We start from the raw sequence: 14,429 nt of genomic DNA on the forward strand, positions 1-14,429 counted from the left end.
AAAAAAGATGTGTAGGAATCTGTTACAGGCATTCCTACCAGCCAGCTCCTCCCCCTCCACCTACCCCCTTTTCCTGCTACTTGGAAACGAAACAGCTTTTTTCCAAGCAGGTTGTTATCATATTCATGGCATGGTCAATTTCCGTTTGCCAAGAAAATATTTAAGCTGATCAAAGAAATTAGAAAATCTGATGAATAGAAACAGACGTTCCCACAAGAGAATCGTTTCTCAATGTGAAGAGGCCGGCGGATTGCAGCCCACCCAGTTTCTCCTTGGAAATAGCTTTTTTGCCAAAGGCAGAACTACAGGGCCACCTGGATTCTGCTGGAAGGACTACGGAAGGGTCACAAGTACCCAGGAAATTCACTTGTAGACTCTCTGGTGAAAGATGTGTAAGCAGATGAAAGGTTCTAGTTCTAGTGTCTAAGACCAAACCAGGAGGGCCTTTAACTACTTTCAATGAAACAGGGAAACTTTAAGACAGAAAACGAGTAAGTTTGGGATCCTTTGTTTTGTTTTGCCTGGTTTATTATGGGCATACTATGCTTTGTGGATGACAGAGAAATGTGTATTTTTGTAATGGAGGGATAGCAGTTTCTTCCAAACTAATGTAACTTCACATTTTAAATCTGTGAGTTTGGGTGGGGAATGATTGATTGTAGCTATCATCAGAACCCTCTGGTCTTTTGAGTGCTAATCGGTGACAGTTAATAAGAGTCTTTTCTCTGCTCCTGGGCAAGGCGCGGCCAAACCAGGAGAGGCCACTTGCTGAGGCGTTTCTACGTGAGGATTGGATGGCGTCGCGGTTTCCTTTCCACAGAACTCACAAAACCCCAAACGGGCTCTGCTAGGGGAAAGGAGATTCGGATTCGTCACCCACTCCCCTCGCCTCGGGCATGCTGAGGCACCTTAATCACCAGGGACGCGACACCGACTTTACACCGACGCCTGGTTTTCCGAGGGGGTGGGGGTCATGCATCTGAAGGAAAGCTGTTGTGAGTAGAGCTATAGCGGCCAAAGAAAGCTCCCTTCCCGCGAGTCCCGCTCCCGGCTACGCGGCGCTAGCGAGGTCGCGCAGGTCAAGGATTCCTAGGCTGTGGGTTGAGAGTCCGCTCTGCCATCCATGCGCCTCCCCGCCGCGCGGCCCTCACCTTGGGCACTCTTCCGGGCAAATTTTTCCTTTTTTTTATTTTGGTTCCTGCCGGCCAGGCCAAGGATCCTTTGCCAGGAAGACAGCGCCCTCTCTCTCCCGCGGCCGCGCCCGCCAGCGGCAAGCGCCCCCTCCCTGCTCTGACCTCCCGCACCTCCTTCTGGCCCCTACCCTCCCCAGCTACGTCCCCTCCTTCCTCACACCGCCTACCCCGCTTGGCCCCAATGCCGCCCGGGGGAAGAACCCGAGAGCAGCGGGGTGCGAAGCTTGCTCAGGTCTGGCTCCTGCTCCAGCCGGGCTGGAACGCAGGACCTCTGCCTGCACGACTGGGCGGAGCTGTTCCCGGCGCTGACGCGGCGCCCAGGAGCCCTGACGGGTCCCGGGGAGGGGTTCCCGGCGCAGGCCGCAGCTGGGGGGAATGAGGCCCGGCTCCCCCAAGCTGGGCACAGCGGGCCAGCGGGCGGGGCCGCGAGCACGCCTCGCGGCGAGCTCTTCCTCTCATCCGCGCGCCGCGAGGACTTCTCAGAGAGGCTGATCCGGGACCCAGGCTGGGTCAGCGAAACGTGGACCGGGAGTGATGAGAGGGGTGAAGGGTGAGCTTGAGCAGAGGCAGGAAAGCTCTTACGGCTTTGTTCCAAACCCTAAAAGCTCCCCTCGCTGTCCGCCAGCTGCCTGGAAACCTCACCCTGCCGGCTTCAGGAGGGCTGCGCCAAATACAGCAGCGGGGTTGGAGAAGTTGCGAATTCCAAACTCAAGCGGTGGGCGAGACGCGCGGAGGGGCTTGGGTAAGTGAGCACCTTCTCTGCACCCTCCACATAGTATTTCTTTCCCCACAGCTCAGAGGACTGGTACTTCAGACAATGCCGATCGGCCCATCGGGAGCAGAGGCTGTCATGCTTCTCTGTCCGTGAAAATCTGCATCCTTTAGAACCCAAACAATGTACTCCTATGGAAATGCAGAAACATTTTCCACGGTGTGGATTTGCACCGACAAAGGTACAGGCCTAAAGTGCTCCCACCCCTTGAACCCATCCTGGGTCCCGGGAACCACAGGGGGAGCTCGCCTCAAACTGACCCGACTGCAGAGCGCCGGCAGCTTCCAGAAAGGCACTAATTGAGTCACAAACCACCGGCTGCCCCTAACAAAGCGATCCATCTCGCCAGCTCAGTACCCAATTTGTCCGCAGCACTTTCAAACGCAATTCAGAAGCATTATCTTGTTTTTAAAGGTATCGCGGCAGAAAACGTGGCAATTATCCTGGGCTCGGGTTACGCTAAATGGCTTAGGCTGAGAAGTGGAAGAGTACAAATGCCGCGAAGGTGCTGATCACCTCGCTGCTGGGCCTGGGCAAGGGAAGAGAGCAGGAAGGTTTCGGCTGGGGAGAGGGAGGTCGGGCTCAAGTTCCCACTTTTGGCACCAACGATCTGGCAATGGCACCAGCGAAATGTTGGGCCTGTATCCGTAGAGGTTAAAGATTCTTTCTGAGCGATGGACCCTCAGAGGTCGAAAGAGAAGGGGGTCGTATCTCGACATGACCGGGCCAAGCTTCTGGCCTCAGTTTTGGGTCAGGAACAGGCTGGGTACTGCTGGAGTAAGGAAGGGGAGAGGTCAAGGGTCAGTGAGGGAGATGGGGAAGAACCCAGTTCCAGTCCGGAGCTACAATAGTAAAACTGGGGAGAGGGGATGGCACTAGGAGAAAGTAACCAGGAGGAAAGAGGAGCCGGCTCGAAGGATGGGGAGAGACGTTCACTCCTAAGTGTGGGCCAGGCCTAGTCAGGGAATCCCTGGAGAACGCTGCAGGGTGAGAGCCGGTGAGAACTGGAAAGGCACAGAGACCACGAGGCGTCTCCGCACCGGGAAAGAAAAAAATGCTCTAAGAATCTTCACCTTAGTCCTCCAAAGTAAGTTTGGGCCTGGCAAATGGAAAGAAATTAAAAGACCAGCAAAAGGCGTTCCAGTCCTGGCGCCGGGCGTGCAGACGCATTGCTCGCCCCAGCCGCCCAACACGCAGTGGTGGCCACGCTGTGCGCGTCTTTCTCCTTCTGCTCTACCCAGCCCCCACATCTTGAAGTAATCAGCAGCCGAGAAGGGACTCGTCCCCCTGGCATCTCAGGTTAAAAAAGGAGGTCCAGGAAAATGTGGTAGAGCCATTACAAGAAACCCGAGCCGCAGTCATCAGGGACTCCAATTGCCATTGCATTAGGATTGATTAGAGACCAGCAGTACCGTAATGACCCGGAAAGAGGGGCAGCCGGGGATTATTAATATCAGAATGTGGCGGAGAGCGGGAGGGTGGGGAAGGAGGGAGAGCAAAGTTAGGAGGGAGAAGTTTTAAGTTTCTAGGATTTATATATAAGCGCAGGCTTACCTGAGGAAACTGGATAGTCAGTGAATCACGCAAACAATAAATCTAATTGCATCTAAAATTTCACGAAGCTTGATTTTTCTTGTAGGGGAAAAGTAAATCATCCTGAAAACCAGGCCAACATCTTAGTATTTCTAAACACGTAGTTACATAAACTTGTAAGAATCCAAGTAAAGAGATGAAGTGGGGTGCCCGATGACCAGGTTCCTTACCATGGATCTCTAAAAAATTATTCGGGGAGAGCATTTTTAGGTGACTTTGGGTCTTCTCTCCACGGCTATGGAGCAAAGGACCCGACATTTCTGCAGTGTGCGGAGGAGTAATAAACCAAATTTTAATTGAAATAGCGATATATTCGTAGTGTTTTTTGTTGTTGTTTTGTTTGAGGCACCGACGATCAGGATCCCTAAGAAAGGCAGAGAAGAGAGTGGTTTGTCTCCTTCCTCCGACTATGAGCCAAAACAAATCAGCCCCTGATGGTCTGGGCTGAAACGCAGCTCACTGGATAATTAACTCCATCTTTCCAGTCCACCCTAACTGTTTATTTAGTGTCACCCTGCATTACCGTCACTAGCACTTTCCTCTGAATAGGAGTTGCAGGCTTTCACCTCCCAAAAGGAAATTCTTCTTAGCTTAAGCAGATTCGGTATTCAAGATGTACCTTAGTAGAGAAAAAAGTTGATTGGAAATTCAATGGAAGATAAGAGCTCTTGGCGAGTATCTTAAAAAAAAAAAAACTTGTCCTAAGGCAATCTTTTTAAGAGAAGGGAACAAGAATGCCTTAAGTTCTTAAGAACGGATTCTTACAACACTCTCTTCCACTTTGCAGAAAGGTGTTTGGCATCTGATGTTGAGTGGCGTCTTCAGGCTCATTATCTGGCGGTTGACGAGTCCCTGAGCTAGAGCCTTCTCAAAGCACCATTTAAGTTGGCCCTTTTCCCCTCAGGCGGCTAACCCACCTTCCTCCGCCTTACCCGGGGCTCCCCCACCTTCTGACCACGCCACCATTCAGCGTGGTGGGGCTCCACCGGCTGAACCCTACGCCCCTGCCAGGACTTGAGAGTCTACTTGCCCCGCACTGCCTGGGTGGGCAACATAAACATACTCTGTCCTTAGAACCTCACAGCGCCTGATCCTGGGCAGAAAGAGGCGTAGGCCCCCCATAGCAGTGCGGTACACAGGGGAACGAGAGAGAAATAAAGAGATCCAGACAAGAGAGGGAGTGTGTGTGAGAGAGACAGAAGCAGAGAGGCAGAGAGGCAGAGGGAGGAGAAACAATGAGAAGAATGAGCGAGAGAAAGGGAGAGAGGGTTATATAGAGATAAGACAGAATGAAAGAGAATTGAAGAATGAAAAACGTTCACACGCAGAATGAACAGGCTCCCTCTTTCAGATTGAAAAGAGAATCAGAGACGTACATTCAGAGAGAGGGACTAGATGTGGGGACACACACAGAGGAAGAGGATAACCCCTCCAAACACACCCCACCCTGGCTCTGTCTTTTTCCACCACTAGTTCCCTCGTAGCGGTGTCAGTCTCTCTTCCTTGACCCCGGGACAATGTGAGACTATTTTCAGGAGCTGCGCCGGGCGGCGGGGGTTTTAGCGCAAGCGGGGCACGCAGCCCGCTCTGTTTGTCCAGGTGTGGGCGGTGAGTGGGGTTGGGGGGGAGACCGCGGTGTCCCGGAGTCTCCGGCTGGTGCTGGGTTTTCGCACCAAGGAAACGAGGGGCTGCTCGCGCGCCTCCCGCTTGCAGGAGAAAACTCCGTCCTTCACTCCCTCCATACATAAATATATTAGAACAGACAAATCTTCATTGTTCAGAAATAAGCCGAGGAGGGTGGCGGGCTCCCCTCGGCCTGGCCAAGAGACGCTGGAAGGAAGGGAGGAAGAGGGGCGGGGGCAGCGCGGATCCGGTGTCACGTTGCAGATTCCCACTACAGATAACGAAACGTGATCTATTTTTCAGAACAGCAAGTAGATGGGAAAGAACCTTGACAACACAAAACTCATTTACTAATGGACTGGTTTTGAGTTTCTCTTCTCCAGGTCCGCAAATCGCCCTCCCTAGCCCTCGGCCTATTCAGACCTCACGGGGAGCGGCGTCCTCAGGAGGCAGGTGGACGGCTGATCCCGGGCGGCGCCGGCCGTCGGAGCCTGGATCCCAAGGGTCGAGGGCACCCGGAGTTTCCGACCAAGCAGAGGAAAAAAAGATGAATATTGTTACTTCAGGAAGGATTTAGGAAGTCTTCGCACTGCCCCAGAGCGACAACGCTAATTTATTGAAGAAATACCTCTTAATGCCCTTCGTCTCCAAATATCTGTAGGTAGAGTAGAAGCCTGCTGTAGTTGTTGACTGCAAAGGAATTCCAAGAAAGCGGGCAGAGAGTCCCAAAGCATCTCACTCCAAGGCAGAAGGGAAACAAGTGGGTCCCAGACAGGGGTTTTTTAAAGGACCGAGGCCCTATGCCCACCCAGCTGAGAAACCCCAGCAGCAACCAATGCTTTGGCCTTTCCAAAGACCGGTTGTGTGCACGCGACTGTTACCTGCACAGAGGAGGCATAGAAGAGCCGAAACCTGGCGTCGGGCGCCGCTCGCCGGCTGCGTTGCCCTCTAGAGCTGCGAAGCCCAGGGGGCAGCAGTCATAGTTGCTCTTTCCCTTTAAATCTCCGACGCATCTATGTTTTTCCTGTGATTTGCATTGACAGCAAAGGTTTTAAATTACTGGAACAACTCAAACGTTTCTGTGTACGATTTAAAATGGATCATTTGGTTTATGTGGTTTGTAAATTCATGTCATTTTACCTCTTTTTAGTGGTTTTCAGTGAAAGGTTCCATTTTGGGAAACCTTGTATATACGAGCCAATAATTAACATTTATAACAATAGGTTCCCCTGACCAAGGGATCGAAATAGCAGGTAGGCTCGTTGGTACAAAGCGTATAGCCATTTTCTTTTCTAGTTACGCGATTCATCGGATTTAACGCAAGGGAAAAGGCTGGCGGGGCCCGGCCCAGCCTCCGAGGACTAACACCACATTTCATCAACCCCGGTGCCCGCAATCACGGCATCCACACTATCGCCTACCCAGTTGTCACCAACATCTAGTACGTCCTGGGTCCTTTTGAAGAGAGATGAAAAAAAGTGGACAGGAAGGTCTGGAAGAAACCGGAAAAAAGGAGGTCCTATTGGTGTCTAATTGCCATCTCTAGGCTCCTCGTCATTCCCTGTAAATTTATACCTGCCCTTATTTGTCCAAGCTATGCTTCACTTCCTTATACAAAATTGTTAATATAAGTACACTCCATACTCTGCTTACCGTTTGTCTTTTAAGAGATGTGGCTGTACTTTCAGACTCTCCTCTCCCCCAGTATAATTCTGCGCACTTGCTCCAGACTTTAGGGTATTAACTGATTTTTAGAGGAGAGTTTAAGCCTCCTTTCCGGTCCTCACACAGCTGCCATGTCAATAAGGACTGTTCCAAGGAGAGACATTCCTTCTGGCAGGACACTGCAGGTACTTAAGACTTCATCTGAAACATCATGAGCACTAAAATAAGACGAGGAGGGAAAATTACCAGAAACATGGGCTTAGGTTTAGCGGTGCCAGCCTCCTAGTTTAGAAAGTAAGTCATTGGACGCACCATGTGGTAGGGGCTCTTTTGAAATAGTATGCACCCATTAAGTGCACTTATAAAATAATCCTAAATGTAACAGAATACCAGCATCTGGTTCCAAGGTCTAATCGCATGGGATACTGTAGAGTTTTAGGGATGCAAAAAGCATTGTGTGGGAGTTAAGGGAAGAAGTAGCTTTCCTACTTGGAATATTCCCAGAAGTAGCCAGGAGGTGGAAACTCTTCATGAGTTTAAAATGTACATTGCAGGGTGCATTGGAGTGGGTGCATTATTTTAAAACCATATAAATAATACAACGGGAAACCTGCACAGTGCTTCTCTTTCTTTCACTTGTCTCAATATACAAATGGTTCTGTGGACCTGGGCTCTGGTTCATGGAATCAAAACATATTTAAACAGACAAAGTGGGGACATGGGGAAGGCAGTATATACAGAGAAGACAAGTAATGATTCTATAGCATCTTACTATGCTGATGGACAGTGACTGTAATGGAGTATGTGTGTGGGACTTTGTAATAGGGGGAGTCTAGTAACCATAATGTTGTTCAAGTAACCGTACATTAACGATATCAAAATAAACAAAAAGGAAAAAAAAAGAAGACAAGCAACTAGAAAGAGCCTAGAGTTTGTTCTTCACATTCACCAAGAGGGTGCATTTAAATGAAAAGCATTTTGAAGTGTACTTAAAATTCTGTTTTGAACTTATCTAATCAGAGATAAGTATAGTCATAAAGCCACTCTTCCTCCACAATTCTGCTCCCCTTATCTCCATGCATTGTTCTTATCTCCTTCCAGTCTCTGCTACTGACAATAGATTATCTTTGTTTAGAGATGCCAATTGTTTTCAAACTCTTTTAAATAATTGCTTTGGAACAAGGTGTGCAAATGAGGCTTAAGATAATTACAGCTCCATTTGTGCAGTTTTACTAAGCATTCTCCCACATACACACAATAACAGATGATGGCACTGAAGTTGCAGAACATCTCTCATGCCCTGACAGTAAAATAGGCCAGCATTGCTACACACGCGCACACACACACACACACACACACACACACACACACACACACACACACACACAAAACCTATTTAATCTTCTTGGAGTCGCTGTCATCCTCACTTTGAGGGCAGTGTCCCTCTCAGAGCAGGGCAAGGATTAGGTTACAACCGGACGATTATTGGAGCCGGACACAGTTTTATTTAATTTACACTCCATTCTGCGCCTTTCTTACGAGGTTTCCAAAGTATTTTTCCTATTGGCAAGTAAAGCTTCTCGGCATTCCTCGGTAGCACAGGTAAGCCTTGGAAAACACGACAGCTCAGATGGGGAAACTGAGTCCAGAAGCCTATTAACTTAAACCATGGAACGTTGAGATACCAAATCACAAATGAGCCCTTGGAATCTTCATTTGCTCAACAACTGTGCTCTAAACAGCTCTTCGCGTGGTCCCCAAATGTCGCAGTCTTTTGAGAATGAGGGAAGCGCTATCCAGCTGGGAGTACTTGTGTCCTTTTGGAGGGCGGTGGGGGAGGGAGGAGAAGGGAGGAGGAAATTAGGTTTGGCTCCTGGAGCTGAAGTCAGCCCAGAGAGAAGCCACTCTCCCAGCGGCTGGAGACCGAGCCCTGGTCTGCTCTTGTATTATTTATTGAGTTCCATAAAAGCTATTCATCAATCCATTACTTATTCATTCCAACATTAAGGTAATTAAATATGAGCTCACCGGGAAAGGGCAAGTTGCAAGGGACAGGGACAGGGGTACGGAGGGAGAGGAGGGGTATTAGAAGGTCTAGGGTCATTGATTTGTGCAGAGGTGTGCGCCGCTGCCCCTAAGTGACACTGGAGAGGGGGCTCACATTGCAGGTTCCTGACGAGCTCACACTCTCCCACCCACCCCCGCCCCCGCCCCCAGTAGAGCAGATTCCGTCCCCACCCCCTCGCTTCCCACCACTCCTTATTCCTGACTCCACACCCTCGCCCTCCCCACGCGGGGCGGTGCGGTCTAGCTGCCGGGCTTGGCAGCGCGCAGGCTGGCCAGCCCCGGATAGGCGCCGCCCGCAGCCAATCAGCGAGCCAGGGACGCTGCGCGCTTTAAGGCCGCTGCGGGGAGAACAGAAACCAAGTTCCCCGGCAACGAGGAGCATCCACCCGGCTGGAGGCTGGGGCCAGAGAGGCCCGAAAGGCTGCGGAGTGAGCCGGCTGCTCCGTGTCCAGCGCCCGCCCCATTCCTCCTTCTCCTCGTCCTCGTCCGCTCACCCCCAAATCTCTACTCGCCTTTTCTCCTACGGAAAGCCTAAGGAGGGAGTTAGGAGCAGTTGCACCCCGATCCCAGTGGCCGCCGCCCCCTGCTTTTTCGGCGCTGCTCCCTGCCGCGTGCGCCTGGGCAGTGCGCCCCGGCAGGCCCCAGCCATGTCGATGCTACCGTCGTTCGGCTTTACGCAGGAGCAAGTGGCATGCGTGTGCGAGGTTCTGCAGCAAGGCGGGAACTTGGAGCGCCTGGGCAGGTTCCTGTGGTCGCTGCCTGCCTGCGACCACCTGCACAAGAACGAAAGCGTGCTCAAGGCCAAGGCCGTGGTCGCTTTCCACCGAGGCAACTTCCGGGAGCTCTACAAGATCCTGGAGAGCCATCAGTTCTCGCCTCACAACCACCCCAAGCTGCAACAACTGTGGCTGAAGGCGCATTACGTGGAAGCTGAGAAGCTGCGTGGCCGACCCCTGGGTGCCGTGGGCAAATACCGGGTGCGCCGAAAATTCCCGCTGCCGCGTACCATCTGGGACGGCGAGGAAACTAGCTACTGCTTCAAGGAGAAGTCGCGGGGCGTGCTGCGGGAGTGGTACGCGCATAACCCCTACCCCTCGCCGCGTGAGAAACGGGAGCTGGCCGAGGCCACCGGCCTCACCACCACCCAGGTCAGCAACTGGTTTAAGAACCGGAGGCAAAGAGACCGGGCCGCCGAGGCCAAGGAAAGGTACGCGGCGTGCTTCCCGCTGCTCGGGCGACTCCGGGAAGCTTTCCTTTCCCCTACTCTCCTTCCCGCCCCAACAGGCACCCGCCACCGCGTTCTCCGGGCCGGCCAGAACCCGTCCGCGGGGCGGCGCCGGGGCCTCCGCGGCGCTGCAGTGAAAGTTCATGAACTCTGGGATCGTTTGCTAGGGATGGGGACTCTTTTGATTTGAGCGCCCGCGCGTGGGTTTCTTGGGGGGTGTGAGTGTCGGGAAATAGTAGCGCTAGGTTTGTTTTTCCTGTCTCCCTGACTGGCTGGCCGAGGTGTGGGGGGATGAGTAGAGTGAGTTTCTAGATAAGCTGGAAGGGAAACGTTGATTGGTATGTCGAGGAAAGGAGTTCGGTGAGGCTGAGGGTCGTGAGCCTCTCTCTTACTCCCCAGAGACAGCTGGCCAGAGACATCTGCTCAGCTCCCACTCCACCCCCGCCCAGTTCTTTACTTGCTCTCTCCTGGTAGTCTTTTGGGCGAAAGGTCGCCGCTGCATTCCGCACGAGGTGTACGAAGGGAGGAGTCTTTCAAAAGAAATCCGCAAAGAGAGCTTTGGGCGAGCTGGCGCTGCATTTACTGCTCGGCGCCCCAAGCCCAGAAAGGATTGCTCCTCGCCGGGCTCCCTCGTGCATGGCCCGGCGCCGCGGCGCCGTCTGGCTGACAGTCCGCGCCGCCGCCGGGACGAGGAGGGGGTCTCCAGTCGCAGACATATCTCCGAAGCTCAGAAGACAGTCTTTTAAAAACCTGCCTCTGCCTCCACCCTCCTTGCGCCAACACCCCTGCCACCTGGCCGGGCTCCTTCCATTTGCTGCAGTTTGCGAACAAGGTTCGGAAGAGCGCGCGGGAGGCGGCGGTGGCGGCGGCGGGAGAGCACTCCAGGAAGCTCAGGAGTTTGGGGGAAACCTGAGCGCCGGGGCCGGGTGGGTTTCCTTTGTTCGCTTCCGAGCCTGGGGGCCGAAGATGTCGCCTCTGCGTTCCCCTCTAGGTGGGAGAGCACAGAGCCCGGATAATTCAGCTGAGATCTCCTTTTGCGGGGAGAGAGACGGAGGGAAAGGTAGAGACAGCGGGAGACAGACAGGCACGAGGGCTGAGGACGAAGGGCGAGCACTCTGAAGGCGGAAGCGGTGAGGGCTTCGAAATCCAAGTGTAACAGTGCCGAGCTCCGGGAGTTGACGCCCCGGCACGCTGCGCCCACCACAGGCCTTGCGGGGTGGCGGTTTCCTCTGCAGGGAGAGCGTGCGTGGTTGTGGATGTCCGAGGGGAGTTTGAGGGAGGGCAGTGAGGGTCTAAGGGCTGAGCGAGAAACACGGGGACAGGGACACGACGGTTCCAGTTAGACCTTAGTTACAAAACTACCTTTCTATAAGCCAGGCCGGAGGGCCCACTCCCTGATGAAATCGGAGAGACTGGCAGTGCTCCCTGTGTTTACTCAGGTCACTGGGCCGCTTTGGACACCACTTCCCATGACCTGTCATGTGTCTTTGGAACCGCAACCTCCGTCAGGGGCACGGAAACTCAACGTTTAATTGTTTCCTCAGATGGGAACAGGACAATTGACTTGATTCACCCCAAACATCTGTGCATTGGGCACTGTTTGTATCCTGATCATTTTCTTGATTACCAACAACTATTTGTTGGAAGATTTTCAAACTCAGTTACTTCTAAATGTGGTGCTAATTGATAGGTATTTAAAAATAACTGCTTGAACAAAATTTTAAAAATAATTTTTGTGTGTTTCAAATAAGCCCTGCCTGCCTGGCTTTCCAAAATCTGGAAGAGGAAAGAACTTGGCTCCCCATGAGCTCTGACCCTAGCTCCCTATTTCTCTGGTGTCTTCTGCCTCATTTTTCCTAGGACCCTTGGGGATGGGTGGGAGGGCAGAGCTTCTCCACTTGGGTCTATGACTGATTGCACAATGACCCTTTCCTCCTTCCAACTCCCCTCCCTCCATCTCACACTTTTTTTAAAGCCTACTTTTTTTTTTTTAACCATATGGTGTTGTCCTCTATTTCTTAGGGAGAACACCGAAAACAATAACTCCTCCTCCAACAAGCAGAATCAACTCTCTCCTCTGGAAGGGGGCAAGCCGCTCATGTCCAGCTCAGAAGAAGAATTCTCACCTCCCCAAAGTCCAGACCAGAACTCGGTCCTTCTGCTGCAGGGCAATATGGGCCACGCCAGGAGTTCAAACTATTCTCTCCCGGGCTTAACGGCCTCACAGCCCGGGCACGGCCTGCAAGCCCATCAGCACCAGCTCCAGGACTCCCTGCTGGGCCCCCTCACCTCCAGTCTGGTGGACTTGGGGTCCTAAATAGGGAGGGACTGGGGCCTTGAAGCAGCAACTAGGGACACTTGTAAATAGAAATCAGAACATTTTTTGCAGCTTGTTTCTGGGGTTCTTTGCGCATAAAGGAATGGTGGACTTTCACAAATATCTTTTTAAAACTCAAACCAACATCGATCTTTAGCTTAGTTGCCTTCTTCTCTCTGACTGTTTTCACTTTTGCATTTCTCCTCCCAGTATAAAGATCAGGAAAAAAAAACCCCAAACAAACAAAAGCACCCAGTCAACTAGTCTTGGTTCTGGGCAACCTATGTGCCTGCTTCAGTAGCTTTTCTTTTCTCTTTATTTCAGTGAATGGGAATTACAAATAAACTGGATTCTAATTATTTCCTTTTAATTTATGTAAAAATCTTTTGGGTAGAGGAAAAGGAAATGAAAGAGAGAGAGAGAAAACGAGAAGAGAAGTCAAAATAATGAAAATAACAGCCTCCAACCTGGGAGGAACTTGTTGTATTAAGGTGAATAGGAAAAATACAATCTTATAATTTTTTTTTGATGGGGAAAAGTTAAGTTTACATTTTTCATATTTAGTGTTAAACACTTTTATGTAGATTGAAATGAAAGAACAGTATTAGGGGGAAAAATCAAGTGCCTAAATGTCTTAATGCTCTCTATGTGAAGCAGTTAGAAGTAGAAGTGACCATTAGTAATTGCAACTATTTTTGTCAAATTTAGGGGGGATTTTTGGTTGTTTTCTTGGTTTTTTTATGGCAAACTTTGAAAATGTACCAATGTGAAAAAACACTTTCCTGAATGCCATACTTCTCATGCCCTCGAAGCTTTCGTATCTGTAGCCTACTCCTACTAAGGATTTCTTCTGTTCCTAGTTTCTAGCGTGCAAAAATATGGGATAAATCGGGCAACCTGGTATTTGTTACTAAACCAGCATGTGTTTTCAGGTTTCTTTTCTATTGTACCTAAACCGTCTAAATTAAAACTTAGTAGAACACCAGGAGTATGATTGTGTTTCTGAAAGGTGAGTTGTGTATTGCTGTTCATTGGGCTCTTTTAAAAAGAAAAAGTAGTTTTCTTGCCTTCTTTAATGGTGATTATGAATTGCAGGGTATTTAGGAAGGCCATCACCTGAATCAAAAGTGGTGACTGAGTTAATTATATGACAGAAAGAGTGAATTTAGCTTTGGGTTATTTATTTTTTCATTATTTAGATATGCAGTTTTGTTTACCACTAGCTCTTCTCCACAGCATTCATATGTTAACTCAGCTCTTTTGTATTAACAAGTTTATGACAAGACTGTGAAAGTAAAATAATTTATCTGCTTGGACGGGAAAAAAAAGGGAAATTGAACAAGGATAGCAACATTGTGAATAATCTGTAAAATGAAAAGCTGACCAGCAGGATAGCCCTTTGCAGTGCTGCAAGATAGTGTCCAGAAAAAAATCCCAGTAATGATGGAGGCTCCAGGCAAAAAGGATGTGTCTTTGTATATAGGTTTTAAAAGTAGTGAAACAAATGGCATTATTTATTAAAATTCTACTCAGGATAACAGGACTGGCTTGCTTGTGCTTTGTAAAATATTGCTCCCCAGAGAGAGCCTATTTATTTTCTGACATGACAGTTTTCATAATTCTGATTTTTCCCTATCTGTGTCACTATTAATATATAAATTTTCTTTCTCACTCTTTCCTATCTTTCCTGTCCTGATCTAGGAGACAAAGGTGGGAGAGCGATTAAGACCTCACTATGAGTTTTTTTTTTTTTTTTTGTCGAATGGTTTTGACTAAGTTCAAGGGAGAAAGGGTCACTGTACTTAACTGTAGTCACTTTTACTTATAAAGTCATTTTTCCCCTCAGTGATGGACAGATGTGCACACAGCCGCTCAGAGACCATCATTTGGACTGGGAGCTCAGGGTCCCAATCTCCCTTGTTAGTGTTTTGGATCATTAAGTCGGTGTTTATTTAAGTCACTAGGGTGTTTATT

The 14,429-nt window shown here is 50.2% G+C and overlaps 2 protein-coding genes and 1 long non-coding RNA gene across 3 annotated transcripts; 2 read left to right on the forward strand and 1 right to left on the reverse strand.

The window, feature by feature from the left end:
• The first annotated feature begins 1,123 nt into the window (after window positions 1-1,123).
• LOC118970407 (uncharacterized) lies at window positions 1,124-3,864 on the forward strand. Its single transcript, XM_037007373.2, has 3 exons — window positions 1,124-1,168; window positions 1,331-1,743; window positions 1,987-3,864. Exons 1-3 carry the CDS (start codon window positions 1,124-1,126, stop codon window positions 2,156-2,158), a joined length of 630 nt encoding a protein of 209 aa, XP_036863268.2. The 3' UTR covers window positions 2,159-3,864.
• A 4,464-nt stretch (window positions 3,865-8,328) lies between these two features.
• On the reverse strand, window positions 8,329-9,561 carry LOC140850742 (uncharacterized). The gene is made up of 2 exons (XR_012133803.1): window positions 9,426-9,561; window positions 8,329-8,663 (listed from the first exon to the last, which is right to left on the reverse strand). It is a non-coding gene; the product is annotated as an uncharacterized lncRNA (long non-coding RNA).
• On the forward strand, window positions 9,072-13,443 carry SIX1 (SIX homeobox 1). Its single transcript, XM_017681249.3, has 2 exons — window positions 9,072-10,120; window positions 12,161-13,443. Exons 1-2 carry the CDS (start codon window positions 9,561-9,563, stop codon window positions 12,453-12,455), a joined length of 855 nt encoding a protein of 284 aa, XP_017536738.1. The 5' UTR covers window positions 9,072-9,560; the 3' UTR covers window positions 12,456-13,443.
• Window positions 13,444-14,429: the final 986 nt, after the last annotated feature.

This window comes from Manis javanica, chromosome 8 (assembly GCF_040802235.1).
Source record: "Manis javanica isolate MJ-LG chromosome 8, MJ_LKY, whole genome shotgun sequence".
Classification (NCBI taxonomy): domain Eukaryota; kingdom Metazoa; phylum Chordata; class Mammalia; order Pholidota; family Manidae; genus Manis; species Manis javanica.